The 26,141-nt window shown below is 48.4% G+C and overlaps 1 protein-coding gene across 1 annotated transcript in view; it reads right to left on the minus strand.

Moving 5' to 3' along the window:
* Positions 1–507: 507 nt before the first annotated feature.
* LOC144142979 (uncharacterized) overlaps positions 508–26,141 on the minus strand; it is a 49,846-nt gene continuing 24,212 nt past the window's right edge. Inside the window, exons 9-18 of the mRNA XM_077674804.1 lie at positions 24,764–25,005; positions 24,256–24,307; positions 12,510–12,638; positions 7,349–7,627; positions 6,747–6,969; positions 6,615–6,695; positions 5,781–6,063; positions 3,658–3,779; positions 2,202–2,326; positions 508–522 (exon numbers count right to left, since the gene is read on the minus strand). Coding sequence (XP_077530930.1) covers positions 508–522; positions 2,202–2,326; positions 3,658–3,779; positions 5,781–6,063; positions 6,615–6,695; positions 6,747–6,969; positions 7,349–7,627; positions 12,510–12,638; positions 24,256–24,307; positions 24,764–25,005 — 1,551 coding nt within the window. The remainder of the gene's footprint in view (positions 523–2,201; positions 2,327–3,657; positions 3,780–5,780; positions 6,064–6,614; positions 6,696–6,746; positions 6,970–7,348; positions 7,628–12,509; positions 12,639–24,255; positions 24,308–24,763; positions 25,006–26,141) is intronic.

Raw genomic sequence — 26,141 nt, forward strand, 5'->3', positions numbered from 1 at the left:
CGATGACGACATTGCCGTACTTGTAAAGCGGCGTGGACTCTAGGTGTTTGAGCCAAGATTGGATGTTGCTTCGCCGGAGAACGGCACACCGGTTATATGCGCAGCGCGCCCGAAGGAGAGGAAACCGCGGAAGAGAGAGTACTGCACATGCGCCGGCCCCAGCTCGTCTGCCGCGGCTATGACGCAACGTGCCGCGGCTATGACGCAACGTGCCGCGGCTATGACGCAACACAATCCCACACAATCCACTTTAATTCAATCCAATCCAAATCCAATCCAATCCAATTCAATCCAAGCCAAGCCAAGCCAAGCCAATTCACTCCAAGCCAATCCAATCGAATCCAATTCAATGCCCCTCGCGAGAGAGTGTTCTTGTCGGAGAAGAGAGGGGGTGAGCGGCGGAGAGCGCAGCTAGCGCGGCGAGGAGAATGGGGGAGGGGTGGACAACGCCGACGACGACGACGACGACGACGCCGACGCCGACGCCGGAGGGACAAGGCGAGTGAATCAGATGCTCTGCATCTAAAAACACAAAACGAGCGTGCGTAAAAAAATGTGGCCGGAGGTCATGGTAGGCCTTCCGTTTCTGTGGAGGCAGTGTCGCAGCAGCATGGATACAGATTCTAACAAGAGTTGCTGCAGAGGCTATGATGTCGAATTTAAAGAATAGTCGACCTCGACAGAAGACTCAGCGACAAACTTAGCCAAAACGCTTTCGCGAAAGTATACGCTGAAAGATTCTGCGTATATCTCTCGCGTCCTACTTGTACTGAGCATATCTTACACGATGCTATGTGCTGCGAACTGCAGAGGAAAACAGGCAGCCGCATGGTAAATGAAGTTTTTTTTTTGCGTTACGCTCCCTTCGCTTTGGCACGGGGCAGTGGCTCAAAAAACGTCGCGAAAATAACTGCAGTTCTTACCGCAGGTATTGAGGGCTGCTGTGATGCTAACTATGCAATTTGTTCAGCTTGCAAGCCACCCCGAGGAATCAGCTGCTACATGCATTACGAGGACTCTGGCTCCAGCAGTTCGGATATGCCAATTGCTAACCCCGACCTCCGACCACGTCTTACGTGGCGGCCGCTGGGAAAAAAGGCGTTCTACGTCTCCCGCGGTAGTCGAGGGGTGGCGCTAGTTGACCGGCCTCAGAGCACTTGTAAATATAAACCCCCCCGGTAAAAGTCGAGAGGGGAGCCGCTGCGGGGTAGCGTAATTGGTTAACGCACGGCACGCGTTATGCGGAGATGTGGGTTCGACTCCCGCTCCCGGAAAAACGGCGGATTTTTTCTCGACTTATATTTTCGCCTATTTAGCACTGTATTAAAAAAACATGACAAACACACGTCATTCGGCACTATTAAATATCTCGGAAACAGCCGAATAGCACTGGCAATGACGACTGCAACCTTGATTTATATATATATATATATATATATATATATATATAACGGGGATTTCACCAAATATTGAAGAGATGCATGGCTCTAGCTCAGCAATTACGGCACCCAGTGGAAGAAGTGCTTACTTATCTTGAGAAGTGCACAGCCAAATACAATGTACCTGCATGTACCCACTCACCCAGTTTTGTTATCCTGATTTCTTTGACATATAAAACAAGCAATAAACAAGTACCACCCTTCTTAGTTTCCACAGTTCTGCCATGCTTTATCTCCAGAAGCTCCTCTGTGAGACAATAAAGAAGATTACATATTTCTTGGCTTTTATTACGTTTACTTCAAAGGATGAAAACGTATGAGCAGCCCTCATCGGTGAGCTCTTCCCGCAAGCCTTATATTGAATGCCAAGAGTCCTGTACCGTTAAACAACTGTTCCAAGATCCACATGTGCCGATTTTTTCACTGTACAGTCCTCATAAATTGCATCTCTACAACTGGCAGTTCATTTAGGCTCATTTACAATTACTCCCAATGAGAAAAAGTAATACATTTCTCCTATTAGTGTTCTCCCAAACTGAATTCGTAGATCGAATTACTCTTTTTCATTATTCACGTGTTTGTTAAACAAGCACAAAAGTGTCAATGTTGCTGAACCAGTGAGCTTTATTATATAGCAAAGTTGATGGCGTCATCGCCGCATTCAGACCGCTGCGACAACCGCATAAACTTTCTTCTCAACTTTGAACCCAGATCTCAGTATGTACCGGTGCATTCCACATCGAGTTGCAGCGCAAGGCGTACCGACAGCTTGGCGCAGTATAGCGCCAAGGCTGGCAGTGATTCTTGGCTTTTATCCAGGGGTCTCTGGTTGTGCAGTCTAACGGGTTCTTGGTTGCTGTAATGTACGCATAGCACCCGGAAACGGCCTGAAAAAATGCGTGTGAGCGGGGGAAATAACCATCACTGCATATCCCATCCTTTCAAATAAAATTATTCTCACAATCTCGAACACCCTCGATACGACCACTCTGGAATGCGTCGAAAATAATCAAAGAAAACACGGCGAAGCAGACTGAACATTACATCACTTTTTGGATTGGACCAGACATTGAACGTTAGTCGTATTTAGGGAAAAAACTCTTCATGGAGAAGCATACAGGATTCTACAAAAAAAGCACGAGCGCGATGTCCATGGAATTTCACATATATGTAAAATACAATTTACGGGTGATTTTGCATGTTACATACACCTGAATTCTTGGAAACACTTAGAAAGCACAAAACAACACAACGACAATACGTGAGTATTATATCAGGAAATTAGCGGGAAATCATGCTAATTCGAAAATTTTGTGGGAGGGGAGGTGGTATGAAAATTAGAGAGGGTGAATGGCTGACAGCGGACAAAACAGTTTTTTCTCTCAAGGGTTATTCTATGGATTTCAAGGGCACAGAAAGCTTACAGAGTGCTGGAAGAAGAAGCTGAAATGTAGTTAAATGGATCCTGCAGCACCCTTTGAGCAGTGCCAATAGACCTGCGCGACTTTTGGTTAGATTATACTACCAGAAAAACCCGAGCCAAATATTGCACGTGCACATGAAGCGGTAATCTCGCAATTCTCTGTGAAAGATGCGTAAAAAACCAAGCGCGCTTGCTTCAATTTTCCTCATTATGCAGCGCTTTAATTACGTCATTACAGCAGTTCTCCTATTGGCTATCCTATGGCTGCCCCATTGGCTGTAGCTCTAAACCTCACTAGTGATTATCGCACTTCCGAAGGCGATCGGCCGTCGTTTATGACTGTACATCAATTTCTTGTATGCCTGAACCTTTACGTACGGTTTCGGAAGTTTTTGGTGTGTTAGTGCGCGCGCAGCTGGAGTGACGAACTCAATGACTGGCTTTTCCTGAGTATATATGTATACGTAGTCCTGAGTATACGTATTTCTTAGTATGCACGTATAAAAATTTTGTATATAACATTCGCAATAAACGCTCGATACAATTTCCGCAGGAATAATTCATCTAACTAAGAAATAAGCCGCTCGCGTACAAACCAGACAATGCTATAGCAAGGGGAACATACGCGTTTTTATTGAAGTTTAAAGTTTATTTTGTATTACTATGCACATCGAAATAAAGTATTTCTTAGTTTGTGGTGCCACAACTGATACGAAAACATTCTGCATTTGTTAAACATCGAGTACAATTACATTCTAAAATGATTATCCAGAAAAGATGGCATACAGCACATACCGGGCAATGGCTTGACGATTCTCGCTCTGTGCCACCTCTTGTCCCTCCCGAACTGGGCAGCGGAGGACATCCACACGCGGACGTCAAATCCTGCCGGGGGGCCCATTGCATCGCTGTGCTCGCTGCAAGAGAAAGCAGACGTAGATAGTTCTTTGTGAAAAACCCTTGGACTTTACGGGGCAACACACCGGGATGCCTTGGCAAACGTTGCTTTGCCACATGGGAAATACAATGGACCAGCTTCTCTACATACCACGCCAAAAAGCAACTGACGATTGCTATAATCCCTAATGCGAAACTTGAGCGCAGTGCCCACTGCAGTCTTCTCCGTCACAGCCGGATAAACTAACGTGAGGCTTATTCCAGCCGTCAGTAAAAATGTGGCCATATGGTATTACTGGGCATTGATGTGGGCAAGCGCGAGTTGTGGGAGTCAAAATTGGGGCAGAGTTGAGTTGAAACCAGGTATGGTAATGTTTATGCAAACGGTTGAGAGAGTACAGGGAGGGAAATCAGACGGCATGTTTGATCTGGCTTAGGGGGTACAACAGAAATGTTTATAGAGTTTATCGTTTCTGCGAATGAAACCGCCTCTGGTCTTTCCCTGAAACTCGACAGCCTTTCCTGCACCATATAGACTGGACTCAGAATGAGGCTACCAGTGCGGATTCTACGTAAGCCTGAAACTCTTTACAACCGGTTGCCTTTTAACGCAATACTCACGAACTCTTACCGCCATCGCCTCGGCCTAACTGCAAATCTCTATTGCGATAATTGTGTATTGCTGGAAACAGTAAAGCACATCTTTCTACAATGTCCGGCATACATCCGCGAAAGAAATCACCTCGCAGAAAAGAATGAGTGCCTCAAGTACGGATCTATATTTTTGAGAGGTCTTCTAGGACCCTGGCCCTTTCAATCATCTCAGAGAAAAGTGTTGGTTGAGTTATTTGACTACTTACACAAAATCGGCGTCGCAGAGACAATCTAGAACTTCACCTGTGAGATCGTGTGGACTTTTACGTCACCACACAAAGCCTCAGTTCACTTTTTATTGTAACCTCTCCTTGTTTCCCCTTTCTTCTGGTCTACTTCTTTTAGGGCCTTTACTCTTTCCTCCCATCTCCGCAGAGTAGTATGTAGGTGGGAAGAGCCAGCAAACCTCTCTGCGTTCATCCAATACAGAGATTCTCTCTCTCTCTCTCTCTCTCTCTCTCTCTCTCTCTCTCTCTCTCTCTCTCTCTCTCTCTCTCTCTCTCTCTCTCTCTCCGTCACCGCCCATAGCTGCTTCGTCTCAGGAAGAGATCACGTGATAAGGCAAAGCATGGCGGCGCGCGCTACTCTGCATTTATCTTACGAGCGTGTTCTTGCAAATCGTGTTTGAACCTCCCCCGCAAATATTGCATGCTTCGAATGAGCCACGAACGGAGGAGCAGCGTTTGGCGAAAGTGTGAGGGGAAGGCCGTCAGACATACTGAGCAATGGCGATGTGCTGTGAAATGATGCAATAGCAGCGTGTGCCGCTCTGCCCCTCAAACTTTCGCCAAATGCTCCTCCTGCTTTTTCTGTCTGCCTTTGGTGCCTCGTTTGCTCGCTCGGTTACGCGGATGTCGCCGCCGCAGCCGCCACTGAACCGCTGTACCGGGAGCCAAAGGGCTGCGCACTAAAAATGTCTTCAACAGCAAAGCGGTGTGACGAAGCCAGACATCCGCAAAACTAGAGTACAGGGTGACAGTATCAGTTACACATGCTACAAATTTTTCGACAAACCAAAAAGCGCATTACTTCAGTCAAGTAAAAACAAGACTGCTGCGCATATTTAGTAAAATTTGTGTACCTGTTCGCTGATCAGTCGCTAGTAAGTACCTGCTTGAACTATACGGGTCTAGTTAAACGCTAGTCACGGCAATCCTCAAACGTGTACATTTCAAACAGCATTATGAAGCATTCAGCCATATCGCTCTACCTCAACTACTCCAACTTCACCGCCAAGTATGGCTCAACAAGGTGCCGCAGTACACTTCGCAGGTCCATGATCAGTTCCTAAAGACGGAGATACAAATACAACCGACAAGACTCACAAGGGTTGCGCGGGAAATTTACAAGAAATTTAAATCACTCACGCAACCGACGTTGTCGATGACTCCAGCAGTTCCCCGGATGACTCTCGCTGCAGCCAGAAGTCGTGCGGTGTCTTGTAGAAGGACACGAACACTTTCATGACTGCACGAAGCTCCACCGGGTCGGCAGGCGGAATGTAATAGTGGCCCGAACAGCACAGCACTGCCCGCTCAGTGACGCCGCCCACTGCAGCCACATCGGTGCGGTCGCCCAGCAGCCCAGAAGTGTAGGGTTCGCTGCCCTTGGCTTTCCCATTTTCTCGACAAGGCAGCGACGCTTCAGGTGCTCTCAGCGAAGCCGTCGAGAGACAACACAGACGATAGGTCACTTCGGAAGGCTCCCTTCGCTACCCCCGTCAGCTGCATCTTTCGTCGGTGCCAGAGGACAGGCGGTGCTGGATCGTGGTTTCGTCGCAGTAAATTCGCCTTGCACGGGCCTTTCAGTGCTGAATCGTGGTGTCGTCGCAGTAAATTCGTCTTGCACGGGCCTTTTAGAGTTGGATCATGGTGTCGTCGTAGTAAATTCGCCTTGCACGGGCCTTTCAGTGCTGAATCGTGGTGTCGTCGCAGTAAATTCGTCTTGCACGGGCCTTTTAGAGTTGGATCATGGTGTCGTCGTAGTAAATTCGCCTTGCACGGGCCTTTCAGTGCTGAATCGTGGTGTCGTCGCAGTAAATTCGTCTTACACGGGCCTTTTAGTACTGGATCGTGGTGTCGTCGCAGTAATTTCGTCTTGCACGGGCCTTTCAGTGCTGTATCGTGGTGTCGTCGCAGTAAATTCGTCTTGCACGTTCCCCTCAGTAGCCATGACGGTCTCAATGCCTTTGGGTTCCCCACCGGATGGAGACATTCGAGAGTCGCTGGGCAGACCGCCATCGTCCTCCGTGCTCGGCTGCGCATCGAGCGAGGTTTCGGTACCTGCGACGTTGGTGGGTGCAGCCGGCGCTGTTGTATGAGTCGTGCCTCAGCCAGAAGACGCCGACATAGGTGGCGACATCGAGTGCGGGGCAACTTCAAGGGCCGGGTGGGAGGTTGGCACCGGTGAAGCAATTGGCGCTGACGCAGCCCCGGTATCGCTTGGTGTGGGCGTCACAGGGAGTGGCGACCCTTCTGACTCCCCGTCTGAGGTCGTGGCAGGGTCTGAGAAAGATTCAAGGTCCACATCGTCTTTGTCTGATGATCGCCCGTCAAGCTGCAAGCATACACAGAATGGGGATCTAAAAGGGCAAGGAAACGCCAAGAGTTCCCATCTCTAATTACGCCAGGCTGCAAATGATGCACGTTTCTTCGATAGTAAATGACCAATATCGTTCAAAGTTGATTGATTGAATCATTGAATGGCTGAAAAACTAATTAAATTATTGATTACATTATTAGATAATATTCAAATAAGTGTCAATTAACTAAATATGTTACAGTTACAAATTGATTGATTGACTGATTGATTGATTGATTGATTGATTGATTGATTGATTGATTGATTGATTGATTGATTGATTGATTGATTGATTGATTGATTGATTGATTGTGTTGCGCTGAGTGACTTCTGATCCGTGCACGTCGTCTCTTACAAATAGGAACGAGCCGCTGAGGAAACACTCGTCAGTGTCTTGGGGAGGGGTCTCGGCATAGTCGTTGGCGACGGCGCTGCCCCAGGCTGTATTCGCGTCTGCCCTGAGGTCGACTGAGGGCGCTGCAGTTACAGCGAAGATAGCTTCATCGTTCAGGAACATTTGTACCTGGTAGAGAGCCCTGAAAATATCGTCCAGGGTGGCGAAACCCCGCGTCAACGGCACTGCGTAGTTCTCGACTTCGCTGACGCTTGAAGCTTGCTTTGCTGCTGCGTCCGCCTGCGTGAGAAAGAGGCAAGAGTTACGCATTGCCTTACTCACATGGCGTAGACAGGTCTTGGCGAATTCCAGTCATGTTGGACAACCAAAATGTCCCTTCATCCTTCCCCGAAAAATCGGTGAGCAACATTCGGACACATATAACCAGTCGGCATCCACAGCCTGCGAGCGGCAGACTCCACCCATTAACGGTCAACCCCAAATCAGCCTCGATGTACGCATGCCTCTGTGACAGTAACAGCTACTGGTTCTTTCGCTATGCTCAAAAGCACGTCGGAAGCAGTGCAGCCAAAATTTTTTGATCCCCCGATCTTGCGAAATGCCAATAGGATTCCTTTTTTTGCATTTCTGCTTGAGCTGCCCAGAAAAAAACCGGAGAATTGGCTGCGTAGATGCTAAACGCATTTGAGAGATGAATAAAAACGCAGCAGCGAATCGCCACTGCAGCATGATTTAAGGGGGAAACACCGGACTAGCTATGAAGCAGGAAGAGTCGGTATGAATCCATGAAAGCACCAAGAGCGCTTGAACTTCTCTGTTAACTCTGCTGAGTTGGCCCAACCAAGTAGCGTGTGTTGACATCACTCCAGCTTCGAGATCGCCCATGCCCTCAACGAAGAGATTCAGCCAACCAAAATTTTCAACAAGACCAGCTAAACGTCCACTATCACCATTCACCGCATACCATTCAAGGTGAGCTGAATGTCAGCGAATCTTGCACGCCAAGCGGTTTTCACTCTACCACCTCTTAGCGGCAAGCTAAGCTTAACGTCCCTCGCCTCCCCATCAAGGACGCGGCCGCCAGGCCGCAGCTGTGTTCGCCGCAGCCACTCGCTTCGGCGGCGGTGCCTGCTGGTTTCGCCAACCACGCGGGCGCTCGCTAGGCCCGACACACATGGCCTACAACTAAGATTCTCCGTCACACACACCACGCCATGCAATGCACCGTGGAAGGACAGCCAATACACACAGCAGCCCTAGATGAATCTGGATGGGTTCACATGTACCGTCAAGCCAACACACCGAAACTCCAAAGCGCCAGCAGTCAGCTACTGTCGAACACGGATATATCGAACACGGATACATGGAATTATTGTCTATATCGAACAGTCTGAACATCCCCTTGGAAATCCCATGCAAAAGTATAGCGCTGTTGTACGTGTGTATCAAACTCCCGGTCATGGGCACATTCGATATACCGAACTCTGCGCCACAAGTGCCCCTGCTAGTGCGCTTCTCCTTACGGGATATATGCGTTTGTGATGACTTCTCGCTGGCGCTGGCGCGTTCGGTGAGAGGGAGGTAGCGTTATGGGCGTCGGCAGGGGGGTGCAAAAGGGGCACTTGCTCCCCCCTCAAGCCACCCCGGAACAACTGCTCCTCCCCTTGCCCTCTAACTCTTTCCCTACCACACAACGGGTTGACCCCCTCAAGACAAAACCCTGCCGACGCCCATGGGCAGTGTCGCGAAGCTTGGAGAGCCTTCAACACATCAGTATCAGCTGGCATGGGGAGAAGGGGGTAGCCACATGTTAGCGAGAATGTGGGGAGTTATTGAGTGCGAAAGGCAATAAAGGAGGAGGGGAAACCGACTCGAAGCGCTCTGTTTCTGGCATTTTTGTCTGCGTGCTTGAGCGGTTACCAGTGGTTGCTCGCGCAGGGGGACCGATGCGGCGTGGTGCGTGTTTACTACGTCCGCGGCACGGGTTTCGGAGTCATGGTCAGAAAGAAACGGAAGGATTTGAATTCACCAACAGAAGTGGACATCCATGGGTACAGGCCGGTGAAAAGGTGTCAGCTGCAGAGGTATTCGACATTTCTAGCAGCATTTTCGAGCGCAATACTGCGCATCAAACCTGACGTAAAGGTGAAGGCAGCACGATGACGGACCGGTTGATACTGAACGGGTCGTGTGCTAAGCGGCATTGTTAAGTTGCTCCAGACGAGAGGTGTTCTGATAGCGAAGACGAGGGCGCTGTGTGCCTCGAGAGTGAATTTTGAGAGCTGTCAGCATTTCCATGCGCAATTTTATATGACACAAAGGCACGCGAGTTCATAAGTGCTGAAGACTAAGTTCCGGCTGCGGCGGACACACCGATGCCGAAAACGCGGACCCCAATAGCGGCTCTGACAACGTTCCCAACCGCCCATTGCAACGAGGCACAGTGTTTAAATTCGTCAGTGTTGTGGTACAGTGTACACCACAGGGTTTTCTCATTTCGACGGCGTTCGTACGCATGACAACAGTGCGGTAAACCTAATGACGAAGAAGAAGAAGCAAGCGAAGATGACAGATGTCTTTCATGTTAAATGAAGTCCGGCGGTCGTCGCGCATAAGCCCGAATTTTCTGCGCAGTGGGAGAAAAATCGATACGAAACCGCTTGTAACAATCCCTGAGAGTTCTAAGTGATCTGCAGAGTTGACAGATAATCTTCAGACAGGCATATTTTATATTTCAGATTATCGATACATCGAACAATTTCACCATCCCCTTGGAGTTCGATATATCTTTGTTCGACTGTCCTCTCAAGCAAAGGCTCCATTCAGGACCCATCCTGACGACCACGCCCGCAAGCGTAAACAGCCTAAAACAAAGCCACCCCGCCTGCAGAACATCTGCCAGAAGACATCAAAATTGTACTTCGACACGAAGGCTTCCTCCACCTCCAAACTGTCCCTGCAGCATCCTTCGCAGACCTCGTCCAAAGGAAAGCAAAGATCACCCACAGCAACGAGGATCAACTCCGAATTGACCGTAAAATATATAACCATCATGATTAGCACACCGTCAGTAGAGCGAGCCCAAGAATTCCTCCAACTGACTACCCTTAAATACCCAGGAGCAACATACCTCCTCGCCAACCACTACCCCCCCCCCTTACCTTCGTGCACCTGTGTTGGCGTCGTCGTGTTCAATGCCCCAAGAGAGGACGATGCAAGCACCATAAGTTAAAAGAAGGGGTCTCTCACGTGACTTGAGCATAACAAATCTATCTTGAGCATAATTTTTTGAACTTTCTTATTTATTTGAGTGTACGACACGGCGAGTGTGCGGAAGCGCGAAGATTTGGCTGTTCGTATAAATTTTATAAATTACTTGTTTCCTGAATAAAAATTAGTTGTCTGCGCCGCGCCCTGTATTATACATGCCTCTTTCTCTGTCCTCGGGTTACCGCGCAGTTACATTATGAATCAATACCTACTGGCCCAATTTAGTGTACTTCTAACATAACGACAAACGCCCAGCACTACCGACCCACTCGCAGGCACTATACCCCACCGCAAGTGTCACTAGGGTGTGCTGCCGCCAACAGGTGGCGCATCCTAGAAACTCACTGCTTCCCCCAAGGCACCACGCTCGTACACATGCACCCCCACAAATTGCCGAACCCCTACTGCCCTCATTAGCACCAACGGGATACCTACTTTCATTAACTTTGTGGGTGCGCACACGACACAATTCCGCCTACCCACACGCCCTACCACTGAGAAAAGGCCTTGAGGAGCTCGGACATGACGGTTCAGGAAACTAACCGCACTGGCCCTTGTGATCGCCGAAGCCGTATGGGACTCAGCCGTCCCTCCCCCCTAAATTCCAGTCTCTCTCTCTCTCTCTCTCTCTCTCTCTCTCTCTCTCTCTCTCTCTCTCTCTCTCTCTCTCTCTCTCTCTCTCTCTCTCTCTCTCTCTCTCTCTCTCTCTCTCTCTCTCTTTTTTTCTGTGTCTCTACTTTAGTCCCGTTTTTGGCGCTTGTTTTCTTCCATGAAACACAATACGCTAGTTCTACTACTTCTGTGCGAATAACGTCGATTTCTCTACGAAGGCAGAAATACGAGAAAAGAGTAAATCGACGCACAAGGCGCAATTTTTTGTTTATGTGAAATGAAATACATTCTTGCCTACACTGGCATTGAGAGCTCGCAAAAGCAACATCCACACTCGCGCACGCGTTCACACACACACACACGCACGCACGGACACGCACGCACACGCACACGCACACACGCACGCACGCACGCACGCACGCGCGCACGCGCACACACACACACACATACACACACACACACACGGACACCCACAAGAACATGCACGAGAGCACATATAAAAACACGCACAAGCACACGCATCTCAAATCAACAGCTTGTCACAATCTGTACGGGTACCAAAGATCCTCCAAGGGATTGAACTCAATCTGCACCAGTACCCCAGACCCACCTCAGGTCATCCCAAACGGCACACGCACACGTCACACGCATCTGTAATCACACAAACACGCACGCACGCATGCACACCCGCATGCCCGCGCGCACACAGGTATCCACTAAGCGTGCGAATCTTGGACAGTACGAGCTATTGGACGAAAATCTGCGTAGCTTCGGCACGACCGCAATAGGTGTAGCCTTAGCGGCGTGAATTCGCACCAGCGTATCCTTACGGTCACCCAGGGCGCGCAGTTGGCGATCAGATGTTCAAACGACCGCCGTTGGGCTCATTGTATGACCGCCGGAAGCCGATTGGCGCCAACAAGCTCCTCAATCGCCTACCAGCTACGCTATTGAACTACGGTATCGCACGCACCGAAGCGTGAACCACTGCTCTTCCACCACGCAATACGCACGCACTCTTTCCCTTTATAGAATGGGAATGCGGTGCTAAGCGATTTTTTTTTGAGGGGCGGTGGGGAGGGGCTTTTTTTGTTATACGCTATTACCAAAATTATCAAGACTACCATAAACGCATATTATGTTCCCTTTGTACATGACTAGATTTCGGGAATTACCGCGGGCCCCGTCACTGAAAATTCGGGACGCTACAGGATAGAGCCGCAGATTTCTTCCAAATGTGTGCTTCTCTGCAGTAGCAACAGAAGACAGATGTACTCACCCTTGCTGTCCATTTCCGCAGGAGGTTCACGATGCTGTCGCGATCTCTATAAACTTTGTTGAGGTTACTTTGAAGTTCACCTTGCCCTTGGGCGTACGGTTCAGTGAGCGACATTTCGCACGGCGAAATCTGCAACGAGGTGCAATATACCGGCCAGTTAACAAGCTTCGTCAAGAACTCAAAGCGGATCCCCTATATCTCGTGCTGGCGCGGAGCCACCACCGATAAGTGCTGGCCATGCGCCACAAGTACCGCGCCAGCACCGCGCGGACTACTTACGTGGACGGCAACGTTCGGACTTGCTGCGTCTCATCCCTTATTGACAATCGCGAATATAGAGCGGAAACCGTGAAGCATTTTGGTGAGGAGTCTCGTGAGTTGGTGAAAATGCTTGCGTTTTTGGCACAGCGAATGGCTGTCAACGCCACCGACCTTTGCTATAATGTAACTTGGGTCCCTACCCCAGCAAAGTAATTGGGATCCCCATCATCATCTAGCCTACTCAGGTCCACTACAGGACAAAAGCCTGTCCCATTGACACAGACCTGCCCCAGTCCCTCAATCTAGAGTCCACAGTTTACACCAGACATTCCTATTTCGTCCCTCAAATCGAATTCTGGCCTTCGCCTTCTTTATACCCATCTCTTGGTATCCACTCTGTTACCCTAATTGTCCATCGGTTGTCGGTTCGCCTCTTTACATGGCCAGCCCAAGTCCATTTCTTTTTATTTATTTCAACTATGATATCTTCTACTCTAGTTTGTTCTCTGATCCAGAAAACTCGTTTCTGGTCTCCAAGTGTTACTCCTAACAATATTCGTTTCATGGCCTGTTTAGACGACCTAAGTGTGCTTTCATGTTGTTTAGTAAGACGCCAAGTTTCAGCTTTATACATCATCACCCGCAGTGTGCACTGGTTGTAAATTTTTCTTTTAAGTGAAAGAGGTAGCTTACTTTTCATTGTTTTGGAGTGCTTGCCAAGTGCTTCCCAACCTATACCTATTCTATGCCGGATTTTTCTTTCGTGGTCGGCGTAAGCAATTAGTATCTGTTCGAGGTAGTTATATTCTTTTACTTCTTCCGGCGTTTCATTTCCTAAGGTGAAGAGGACGTTCTTCCCATGCTTATTTCTTATTACTTAAAATTTATTTATATTTATTTTTATCCCCACGTCCATGCTTTGATTGTAGTTCCTCAAGCATTGTTTGCATGTGTCCTGCAGTCTCACTCAGCAATACTGTGTCATCCGCAAACCTCAAATGGTTTAAGGATTCCCTATTTATTCTTAGACCTATGCTTTCCAGTCAAGCTTTCTCAGCACCCCCTTCAGACAAGCTGTGAATAGTTTCGGCGCGATGTCATGTCCCTGTTTTACTCCCTTCCGAATCGGGGATTCATCGCTTTGGTTCTGGAGATTTATCTTACCCGTGCATTCTTTATATAGATCTGCTAGAAGTCTTATGTACGTATCCTCTACTCCCCCGTCTTTTGGTGCTTTTAGCACGGCTGCGGTGACTACAGAATTAAAGGCTTCCTTATAGTCTATAAACGCCGTGTACATGGGTTTCGTGTATTTTGCGGATTTTTCTATCCCATGATTGCAACATGAATGTGATCCACGGTTGAGTACACTTTCCTAAACCCAGCCTGCTCTGTGTATTAGTGGGAATCTAGGCTGTTATCTATGCGGCTAACTATAACGTTGGTAAAGAGCTTGTAAAAAACTGATAGTGGGCTGATCGGTCTGTAATTCTTTAGGTCATTGGGATCTGCATTCTCATGAATGAAAATAATGTTAGCGTTTTTCCAGGCTATGGGCACGAGTCTTAAAGCATTCCGAAAATACTACAGCGAGTTTTTCAGTACAATATCTCCTCCCTCATGCAGGTGATCTACGGTTACGCCGTCGTCACTTGCAGCTTTTCCTGTTTTCATAAACATGAGAGTCTTGCTTACCTCCTCTTTAGTTACTAGTCGCACATCGCGAGTTAAGCTTAACATGGGTATCCCACTAGAATATTATCGCAACAGCGAGCCCTACTGGCGCGGCCGGTGCGGGCACTGAGGAAGAAGGCGTAAAAAGTGAAAGCAACTTGGCTGTCAGTGTTCAAGAGTGTTCAAGAGTGGCACGACTTGTAATCTTTTGCTTTGTGGCAAAGCTTTGGTTTGTGATGCAAGTACTGCACTCTTCACGTTTGAATTTCCGGAAGCTACAGCTCGTATTTGCTGTTTTTGTGTGGGGATCCACGTGGGAGAGGAGCAGTAGGAAGAATTTGTTTCGGCAAATCAGTGACGGCGGTTTGGGGCTGATTCATCTTGTTTGTGCGGCTGCTCGTATACCGATTTTTGTTATTGCGCGATGAACACGACCCTTTTCTGCGCACTCTAATGCAATTTAGGTTAATGCGCGCTTTGCCAGAATTTGTGGTTTCTTCGAATTGCATACGAGGTCGGGTTTATGAATATTTTAAAGAAGTTGTTTTGTCATTCCGATTTCTAGCAACCCGTTCTTCAGTGCAATATCTGCACAATGCAATTAGAAAAAAATTATAAGAATTTATGTGGCGCCATTTTCCCGGTGCTACTGTACAGAGCTATATACAACAATGGTCCAGGACAAGGGTGTTAAAAAAGCAAAGCGATTGGAAGCGTAACCTGGGTCAAAGTCCTTTACATTCCGCCCTGGTACACTTTCAGTCCAACCTTGATGAAGAAAATGGTACACTCAGTGCCATGGGAAACCGATTGTAACATAAGTAAACAACCCCAAACTCTGAAGCATGCCTGTATTGTTGGGACGCAGTGTTCCTTCGGGATGTTCTCCAACGGGCACTTCGCAAAGCTGTTTGACTCAGCCTGCACGGCATACGGTTTTTGTGCATTGATAGAGAGGAGGGTGTGGTATTTGACAGTGCCATGTTATTGGGCCTGCACAGCATTTGGCATTCGCGCATGGCTTGGCTTCATTGCGAGGTAACGCGCGCCCAACGCGGCAGCTTTTTCGGGAAAGTGTCTCAGAGTTTGTTGAAGCTCAGAGTGCGAAGAACTCTCCACCAGGGTGGTTGTTAAAAAATTGAACCTCTAACTGCGTTTAGCGAATTTTAAATTACGTCACCGGCCCTGGGGGATGAGGTGGCACGGCAGCTTATTTTTCTTTTACGTTGTAACCAGTGCCTTGTGTTACCGTCGCAGATTGATCACGAAAAGAAAAAATTGGCCGTGTATCTGCTCCTTTCCTTGCAAATGTCGTCAAAATACGATAGTCTTTGTAGGCATTTGCCATGGAAATGCCCCCCTTCGCTTTCCCGCTCACCTCTCATGCTGTTCCTGTTCCGTCGCGCTCATCCCAAAGTAAACACACTGAAGGTTTGCTCAAGGCGATTTGAATTTACCGCGTTCCACTGCTACAGCCGGGGCTCCTCGATGCCAGCGCTGCAGTACGGCGGAGACGAGCGTGAATGGAGGCGGCCGACTAGAAGGTTTATTGAACCGCGTGGCCGCGCTCCACGCGTTCCAAGCAGAACGTGGAACCTAGCTAGTGGAACCTTTCGTTGCTGTTGCGCGTGATTTTTCATATGCCGCCAGGAGGCGGCGGTTTTCTGCAGTAGATGTATAATATCATTTGCTATCGAAAAACCAAGCACCCCGGAATTTTTTTAATAAAGGAACACTGTAGATATCCCTTGTGTATAATTTCCTGTCATATATTCGCGTAATGCCTTGTTCTTGTTCAACAAAGCCGACAAGTATGAACATATAAAATGGGCTTAGACGTTTACATTTGGCTGCGAGTATTTAAGACTATTGCGCAATATCTACTTTGCTTTGGCCGGGAGGCTGAATCGACAGACAGACAGACAGACAGACAGACAGACCGAAATTTCTGCGTTTAAGTAGCCCAAGAAAGACTATCGTCTTTACAAAATGTTTAGCAATGCGGTATCGTAGGCTGTACACGCTATCGGCAGTGGGTACCGGTACCCGACTGCGCATGCGCGCGTTCCTCCCAGGGAAAGGGGGCTGCCCGCGCGCGCATGTGCAGTAGGTTACCAGCACCCGGCGCCCCTAGCGTAGCGTCCGCTACCCGCTTTTCTGAAGCTCTATAACCTCCGCACCCCTTGTGCATCTGAGACCGGCGGCCACTATGGTCATTTGCAACGGTTGGTGATCAACACTTTTAACACCACTAAAACAGCAGTTGGCAGGAATACGAAGCCAATAACGTATATTCAGAACCATCGTAAACACATGTACTGAGAGGCGCTAAATTTAAATTCTTTGGCATTATTCACGAGAACACTCTCAAAAGCTAATGAAACAGATCAGATGCTTCCCTACCAGTAGTAACAACATTGCGATTTACCACTCATTTAAACCAATCATCAGGGAGAACCACAAAATTGACAATTGAATTGATAAAAATCGCGAACGCGAAACGACGTCGAAACGCGGAGACGGCAAGATGACGCTATATATCAGCGCTAACGCGAGCCGCTGTTGGGACGGAAATTCACTTCGCACAAACGCTAATTGGAAGACAATAACTTCGAACATCACCGTCGCATGACTTATAATAATAGATCAAAGTCACAAAGAGAAAGTGAAGCGCTTAATCGTGAAAAAAAACGGCCAAGACGCTAAACTAATGACAATAGCAAGTAAGCCGCAAGGGAACACAGCACTGGCAAAATGAAGTACGCAATCAACCCTTGCGAGAAAGTCGACACGAACCAGCAACGCTTCGTGCAAGCAAACGCCACACGAATCAGCCGCCTAAACGTCAGGAAGACACACAAATCCGCCTCTAACGTTACCCACCTGAACAACAGTTGCTCTCCAGGGATTTCCGTGTGTAGTAGCCGTCAGCTCGCTGCAGAATCGAACGCTCCTGGCTCGCGCTGGCCGACACCTGCGACCGTTACGCCCACTCTCGTGGGTGGTCAGATTTGTTGGCGATGCCTCGAATCTGGCCAATCAGCGTTCGCGCAGAAACTGCCGTCATTGTAGCCACACCATACAATGGTCAGTCTCAACCTCTCTCTTAACAAAAATCACACCGAAACTTCGATTGAAACCAATCTAAGAGCCAGTGTGACGTGAAAATGACAACAATTTCTAGCAATAAAATATGTTACAAGACGACGACGAGGATGCGGTCAACGAAGAAGAAGAAGCGGGGCGGCGCTCAGCCAGCGCCGGTTCTGTCTCATGGCCGAAATCTTGTAAATAGTGAAAATACATCGTTCGCCCATCTCATGGTCCACGTCCTTTGTCCTGCCACCAAATGTAAGGACAAAGGACGTGGACCATGAGATGGGCGAACGATGTATTTTCACTATTTACAAGATTTCGGCCATGAGACAGAACCGGCGCTGGCTGAGCGCCGCCCCGCTTCTTCTTCTTCGTTGACCGCAACCTCGTCATCGTCTTGTAACAATATATCTATGTAAAAAAAGACGCGTACCATACAGGAAAGCCGCGGAATTCTTTAAAAAAGATCCGATTCCTCCTTCGTGAAGCGGGAGATTACCGTGTTTATCTGTAGTTACCTTCGTTTCCTGCCCCGCCCCTATGCGTAAATGTCTTTTTTTCTATCTATCATTGTTTTCCTATTGAAAAGTACCCACATTTATCTATTTATCCAATTCACAAAGCCTGGCCAATCCACCTCATTGGCTACGCGCATTTACCCTTATCACAGGAAAAAGAAAATGGCCTCAGAAATACTCACAAAATTGAAATTTACTTCTTGCTTCACAGCTTTTTTCAGCCACCGCAAGGCTCATCTGTTGAAACAATCTTTTCATCCTGTCTCTCCCGCCCATATGGTATAAATCTGGATATTTCTGGTTTTTATTTTGTTTTTCTTACATTTGTAACATCTAAAATACTTAACGAAATATCTGCTCACAGGCCCTGCCGCCCTCTGTGGTTATGCGTCACAGCTTTAAAAAGCAGAACAAGCAGAGGGAGGAGGAGAAGAAGCGGTGGAGGAGGATGTGTTAGTGATGGTGATGGTTGTAATGATGAAGCCAGAAGAGCGCATTTATTTGAAGACGAATGTGAAGTAATCACAAATTAGATTATCATCATCACTGAAAAATTAGTGAATCATTCTACGACGTAAACTGAACTCCTTATTTTTTTCTTCATTGTTTATGAAACGTGTACCTTATTGTCTGAATAAAATTTCCCTTATTTTTAGCCTGCTAAAACGCAGCGCGATTGCGCTCGTTAAATTCTATTTTCAATTCAACGTCCCCTGCTATTCTAGTTTATGCGTAGGCAGCACGTTCTGCTGCGGCCTGGCGTTTCAAGGGACCCTGCAGAAATTTCAATTGACTACTCGTAATTTAATCTGGGGTAAAGGCTAGTGTCCCACTAATCTCATCTTGCAAGTATTTTGAAAATCCGTTTACTATCAGCAAACCTACGCGCGATAAGAAATCCCGCGTAATCGTTCCATTTCAACTCGACCGCGGACAACGCCGCAAAAGCTGCGCGCCCTGTCCAGGAGAGGGCAGCGGCTCGTGGCGTTCTCCTCAGCGGTCTTCCTTATATCGGCCGGGGAATTTTCTCCTTTCCTCCGCAACGTGGAGGGTTCTATACCCGGCCTGGTGCAACAAAAAAATTACGTCCACCTCCCCTCGCGGGAACCCTGGTGTGATGCAACGCATTGGCGACGGCCGAATCGCCGTCGCATCAAGCAATCGTCGAGTACTGCGAGAGAGCGCAAGCGTAACGCAGACGACCGTCGACTGAGACCGCCGGAGCACGGCATGCCGCTTTATATTCACAGCGTCCGAAGGAGAGGGGAGCGCGGAGAGAGAGAGAGTACTGCACATGCACAGCGCGCGCAGTTCCGAGCGCAGCGCCGAGCGAAACACCGCCCACCGGCGCCTAGCAACGGAGTGAGAGCGCGCTGCGCCAACCCGCAGCTGTTTGGGAGAGAGTGTTCGCTATCGGAGAGAGGACAGGAGGAGAGGCGCAGCTGTGAGGACAACGCCGGACAGACGCAGGAAGGACAGAGGGGCGAGCATGAGATGCGTTCCATCTAAAAGCACGCATGGCTGTCACCTTGAGAGCGTGCGCTCAGGCTGGTAGGGCGTTTTTGAAGCAAAGAACATTCGTTGTCGAGTGGTCTGGATGAAAGGGAAGTATTGAGTTTGTCACTCAATCTCTGCACGCACTCAAAACCCAAAGGAAACGTCAAAACTGTTCGTACAGCTTCGTAGGTGCAAAGTGCCGACGGCAGCGGATGGTCACCGGAAATGCAAGCCGTCAAGTTGACCAGGTACAGCCAATAGGGCAGCAACCGCGAAAATGGCATCATTTCGGCGGTTCTAGGGGTGAATTATGACCGAAATCGAAGATATCGCGGTCAGTTTTGCTACGCCTTTCACAGCAATTTGCGTGAAAGGCGTAGCGTGAAAGGGCTCAAGTGACAGGGCCAAGCCTGGCAAGATGGCTTATTAGCGGATTAATCTCCGTCACAGCTGAAACACCACAGTTCGCAGTCATCGGGCGTGTCCGTTGGGTCCTGTTCTGGATAAAATTTAGTGCGGGGACCCCTGCCGCGTACTAATTATCTACGGGTTGCGCAAACATCGGTTGGACGGGGCAGACTGAGGCAGTGTAGGCACCGCTGGATGTTTTTGCGGGGCGGGCAGGGGCTGGTGATGGTGGTATAGAAGATGTCCTCACGTGGTAGCGTGGTACCTTCTTGAATGACCAGGATTGAGCGATTGTCGCCCATGCGCCAAAAGTCGAGGCTTTTGTGTCCTGGTATTCTAGAAAATGCGCGGATTAGGTCCCGTTTGTAGCTCGAAGGTGCGCCTTGGAGCACTGCGCGGGTATTGGCGGGGTCGTGGGCTTGGTATGAAGTGGCACTTTGGTGCTTACCGAGTAGGCCAAGTTTCGTCAAGGCAGGGAACTCGAGCGCCGCCAATGTCCGGTTCGTGAAGGGGGACAAAGGACGCACCTTGGTGAGCATGTCTGCCCGATCTTGTTTGGAGAGGCCGGCGGCTTGGTGAATACAAATGCTGACGGCTCCGACGTCGTGTTGGCTACGTTTTTGTGCTCTGTGAATTTTACCCAAGTGGTCGAAGGACGTTGCCTGGCGCATTGAGCGAATGCCACGCGGCTGCCCGGAGGCCCTCACGACGTCCAGCTATCAGTGCCAAAGAGTTCTTCAGGTGGTCAAGGCGGAAGGTGGCTGCCGCCGCACGAGTGTAGCCGCAGGCACGCCGAATTCGTGACTGGGCCTGGCACGGCCTTTTTGTCGCCTGCGTTGGGCAGGAATGTCATCCTCAATAAAACTTCACCTAGGCTTGCTAGAGTTGCCGAGCTAGGACTGTTCGCAGGCTTCTATGAAGGGGTGTGGGTAGTTGCTGACGTCAGCAACCGAGCCGGATTGTTGGTTGGTTGGTACCAAGAGAATGGCTCTTAGCCACTCAGTAGGATTGGTCGGGAATTTGGGTCTAACTGAGAGAAAAAAAACTGGGTTAGGGATTATAGTGGTACGCGGTGGTGACGCCTGATTGCGTGTTTGATTGTGGTTATCAGAACAATGACGCATACCCATGCTAGCGATTGGACAATACGGCCTATTTTTCATGTGAACAAAGGTCTTCCCAGAAATGTATTTGTGTTTAGAGGTGAAGTCGTATACTTCTCGCCGAGCTGTATCTTCGTGCTCATGCAGAGCGTCTGTTGATATGTTCCTGTTTCATGCGTCGTACATGTGCTATTTTTGTCTTCGCTGAATATTGCCTATCTGTCCGAGGCACCTGCGATCGCGGTCTTCTGGTTAACGCCTGGGAATTTTAACATCGGAGATGTTCCAGCTTGAGCTTTGCGTAGGTGGATCGGTAAGAGGAAAGTATCACCATCGGCTAAGTGAAGAGGGGGAAATATTAGTCCAATAAGTGTAAGAAAAATTTCCGAGGACGCAAAGAGCCCAGGAGCAGGTATTGCGAGTACGCACCTCAAGGAAAAAGTGTCTGGCGATTACAGTACTTCGAAATATGGAATTTGAGTGCAGCTGCTAAGCTGTTTCTACTGCGCAACATGTGTTGAGGCAAAGAATTTCAGACAGACACATATGCATATTTACAGACCACTTGTATTCTTCAAATATTACTCCTTCCTCAGGAAACATTCCTTTCCGATCCTTGACTGTCATGAAGGGGGCCTTGTGGTCGGAGAAATGACGAATATATGATAGACTATCTGCACCAATGCCAGGTTCTCCAAACTAGCCCATGCAAGTATTTCCGGGGTTGGTGACAGTCTTGAGGGGGGGGGGGGGGGCTACGAAAGAAAGGAACGGCAGGTTCCTGCACAGAGAGAGAGAGAGAAAAAGATCTCTATTAAAGAAAAAAGTCGAGAGGTTTGCCAGAATCTCAATCCCGACCTCTTCTACAGCGGGGACAAGGTTAGAGCAGTATAGAAAAGGTCCTATAGATAACAGGGAAGAATAGAAAAAAAAGAAGTGAAAAATAAAAACAGACAGCCTGCAGTTTTTGTGAAGAGTGCGGTGAACATCGCGGTCCCAGAGTGTTTTGAATCACCTCAGTGACTCTGATCTCGTCCAAGTATTCAAATAACGCCACTAGTGCTTTGCATTGAGCTGAAGGGGAGGGCCATGGACCGAGGAGTACTTTAATGTGATTGGTCCTGGGCGTAGCGGCTCGACAGAGAGAGAGAGAGAGAGAGAGAGAGAGAGAGAGAGAGAGAGAGAGAGAGAGACCCCTCTTCACAGGTGAAGTGCGCATATTTGTGGTCGGGGTCTTCAGTCCAAAGACTCCATTGCTACGGCCGGATGTCCGGCAAAAAAAGGCACGTTGCGAGCATATAAGCGGTGCACTCTAACAGTAGGACGTGCTGCCCGGTTTCGGGCGAGCCGCAGTCATCGCAGTAATGATTCGAGATTGCATCGAGTCGAAACAGGTATGACTTCGTAAGCGCTGCCTTGAGGCATAATAGATGGTATAAAGGTTAGAGTCGGCGCCGAGGTCGCTCGGGCCGCTTCGTCCTAAGGACTGGGTTGATGCAGTGCAAGAAGGCTTATTGGTGCCCTGGAAAACACCAGAGAATGTTCTGCTCCATTAAAACAAGTGCCTTCGTCGTCGCTGAGGCATCACTCTCAGTAAAAATACCTTCCTGATATTATGCTTTTGAAGGCGCCGGCGAGCTGCTTCATCTGCCTTCTCGTTCCCTGGAACACCACATCGATCTGAAAGCCAATTAAATGCCACTTGGAGCCCAGTGTGTGTGGCTAGAGGGTGGAAGTATGTTATTTCACGAGAAGAGTGTTCTTGAATGCTGAAGCAGTCATAGCACTGTAGGCTCTGGAGGGCTGCCTTGGCGTCTGTAGAGGTAGTCCATTCCCGCTCAGAAGTGGTAAGAAATTCCCGTTTGTCTTGGTATCTATCCTAAAGTCCCCCACTACTAAAATCGGTGTACATCAATGGGCCGTTAATGTGAGGCATAGGGAAGTGCACTGCGTCTTTTGTGGCGCGGTAGGCCAGAAGTATACAGCCACAACCAGGAAGTCGCTGTCCAACTTAGCGGCACACAGCTCGGCCACTTGATCTTACTTCCAAATATTTCCACGGGTGATTCTGGCACACTCATACGCTTGTAAATACCCATTTCAGGCGCTCTCTTGCAGTCTCTACGAGGCGCAGAACTGCTGCTTCAGCGGCACCCACTTCTGCATCCGAGTCAGCGGAACTGAACCTTTGCTCGAGCGTCGCGTTCAGCTGCAGCTGCAGACGCAGCATTTCCTTGTTCTCGAAAAGCATTCGCGTCACTATGGAAGGCGCGATAACTGCATGATTCCTCAAACACGCAGGCCTTCCTTGCCTGCCAGCTACGGTTTTAAGATTAGATAATGTGCGAAGCTCAGTGTTTTGGTTCAAATCTATAGTGTATTTTCCTTCAATAGTGTACATAATGATGATGAACTTGTGTATCAGAGGAAAATCCCCGCGAACATATCGAATCGTTCAGTTGCGCCTAAGGCAAGTACTTGACTAAAAGAAAAAAGTAGATGATTAGAGAACCGTTATATGCCGAGTGTTCCACAAAACAATTATGGAAACTATGCAAAAATATCCGGCCTACGTCGGCTGCATTACCGACACGCCAAGTGCATAATGGCCCGTTCAGGCATTATTTATGAGAATGGTTTTCAAATGAGGATCCGGGGTCCACCAAGCTCTCTACCACAGTCTGCTCCGCACAACTAAGTATTCCTTTTATTTGCAAATCATTCTTTAAATGCAAAGGGATGTCCCCGCTACATAACTTGTTCGTTTAATTCTTCCGCATGGCTCTTGTTTGAACATCGGCTTTTATTACCACACGCAAGCTATGAGAAAAAGCTAGACCCAAGAGGCAGCTTAGAAATGTTTGGCCCATTTGTAGCCACGAGGGCGAACTAACACTCAAAAGGCGGGCTTAAAAGAAGTGCGTACCGATTTATTCGGGAACTCGGAGTGTAATATTTTTCTTTAGGTTCAAAATAATGGAAACATAACAAAATTAAAATGGAAAGACAAAAACACACCACTGCCTGCAGTTTATTCATATTGTTGTTGAAAAAAGAACAGGAGACAAGCTTTTCAGAAAAAGAGGCAGAGAACCAAGTTCCCATTCTTCGGCACCCTTGCGCTCAATATGCCGTTCCCAGCTTCAACACAGCTAAATGATGCTCCAGCAGCAACACGTTTAGGTTCACCTTTGGCTTGCGACTTGTATTGGTCAGCATGACGTCCGTCACCGTCTCAAAACTGGCAACAAAAGGAAGGAGAGGAGAAGCGTACATTAGCAATACTCTGCACGGCAGCCGTCCTTTCCATTTAAAGTAAGTCACTTCTTGCGCCTCACGAAGTACCAGCCGGCTGCGGCGATGAGGCACAGGGGAACTTTTGTTGTCGTTCTTAAGTTGCCCTGGAGTATATAGAGCATGACCCCTCCCCCGAAATTTTCACTGGCCATGATACTTTCTACGGAGCGCACAAGAGAAATAAAACAGGACGTGGTCAACGATTTCTAATTTTGTCCATCAGTCTCGGTTCTCCTTCATCCTCCGAGACGGCTCCTTCGCCGCATTGGTTCTGCAAAAAGCAGTTGCAGTGAGTCTGATGTCCACGTTTAGGCTTAGCGTCGACATCGGCGCAAGTCTGGTCGATGAACATACGGCAAAAAAAACGCTTCCGCAATCTCGTTCTTTAAGGTGTCCTCACCCCAGCTGGTGTCGACCTTTCCTCCTGGCTTCGAGCACAGTGTCCAAGCCAGTGTTGGCAGCGAAGAAGTCAATCGCCTCCTTGTCCCACTCGCCATTCAGATCCCGGGGTGCCACCAAGGACAGCGCCATGCAGTGCGCAAAAGCAGGCAGCTCCGCCAGGTGGGCTGGCAACGGCCGCAGGTCGGACACTGGCACCGCAATGTGGTCGCCGAAATCAACTAAGTACACCTGGGCTTGTTGCTGCAGAGCAAAATGCGAGGCAGATGACGGGCACTTCGCCAGGTCAGAAACGACAAGTGTAGAAACTTTGAAAATTGTCGCCAGCAATGCTTACAAATCGTTACGACGATAAAATAATTAGCATCAACTTTTCACGTGGTGATGCTCAGAAGGTGCAATAAACAGACTCGATCGGGCCGAGGAACGCACGAGCTATCTTTTAACGATTGCCACAAAAATACACAAAGGACAAGGCCTTCTATGTAATCGAGTGGCAGTCTAGGTACCTCCCTTTGTTCGGCTCCCGGAACGTGTCAGCATTATGGCTTTTACTCAAAAAAGGCCAAGGGAAACAATCTGTCTTGAACAGTCTGCCGACCCCTCATTTCTGCCAAAAATTCATGGCAGCTCACTCAATTCATCACACAAGACTCTAGTCTCTACCGTCTACAAATTCCTCGCAATTACAGGAGAATTGTGACCTTGCGTTTATTACTCAAATTAAAAAAACTACGTCTACAAAAGGCTCTTGATGATTGCCTTTATCATGAACGAATAGCGGTTGTGTAGAGAGGTTTGATTGTACTTGATGTATAAAAACAGTATTCTGGTGTCAAATCCATCATAGTAAAATTGTGATGAGGGAATTACCGTTCCCGGAAAGAACTACTGTAAGAACAGTGGAGAATCCAAAAGAGCCGTTGTAACCAAGAAGAGGCAAGGCAGATAGAAACGGATAAATGGAGAGGAAAAATGGAAGCTAAAACGTCGTTAGAGATGTACAGGGCTGAGAAACTGGACATCAGAAAGGAAATTTCCTACGATAATTCCCAGGGCAGTGCTTTGCTTTTTGAGGCTAGAGCGGTTGCTTGCCAGCTAAAAGCTTTGTGGGGAAGTATTCATAATTTAATGGGGTATGCGCTGTCCGCGGAAAAGAAACAGAAACTGTGCGGCACATAGTGTTAGAATACGGGGGTATCCATCCAAATCTACATGAGGGAAATATTTGGCTTCCAGAAGCCCTAGGATTTAAGGGTAGCACAGAGGAAGTTAACTTCAGGGCTAGCGAGGCTACGAAAGGAAGATTGGAATGCTCGAGGACGAAAAGCAGAGAGGGGAATATTGCTTAGGACAGTTACCACCTGTGACAGGAAAAA

The sequence above is a fragment of the Haemaphysalis longicornis genome, unplaced genomic scaffold (genome assembly GCF_048455015.1).
Source record: "Haemaphysalis longicornis isolate Haplotype H1 unplaced genomic scaffold, Haemaphysalis longicornis Haplotype H1 scaffold_6, whole genome shotgun sequence".
In the NCBI taxonomy this organism is placed as follows: Eukaryota; Metazoa; Arthropoda; class Arachnida; order Ixodida; family Ixodidae; genus Haemaphysalis; species Haemaphysalis longicornis.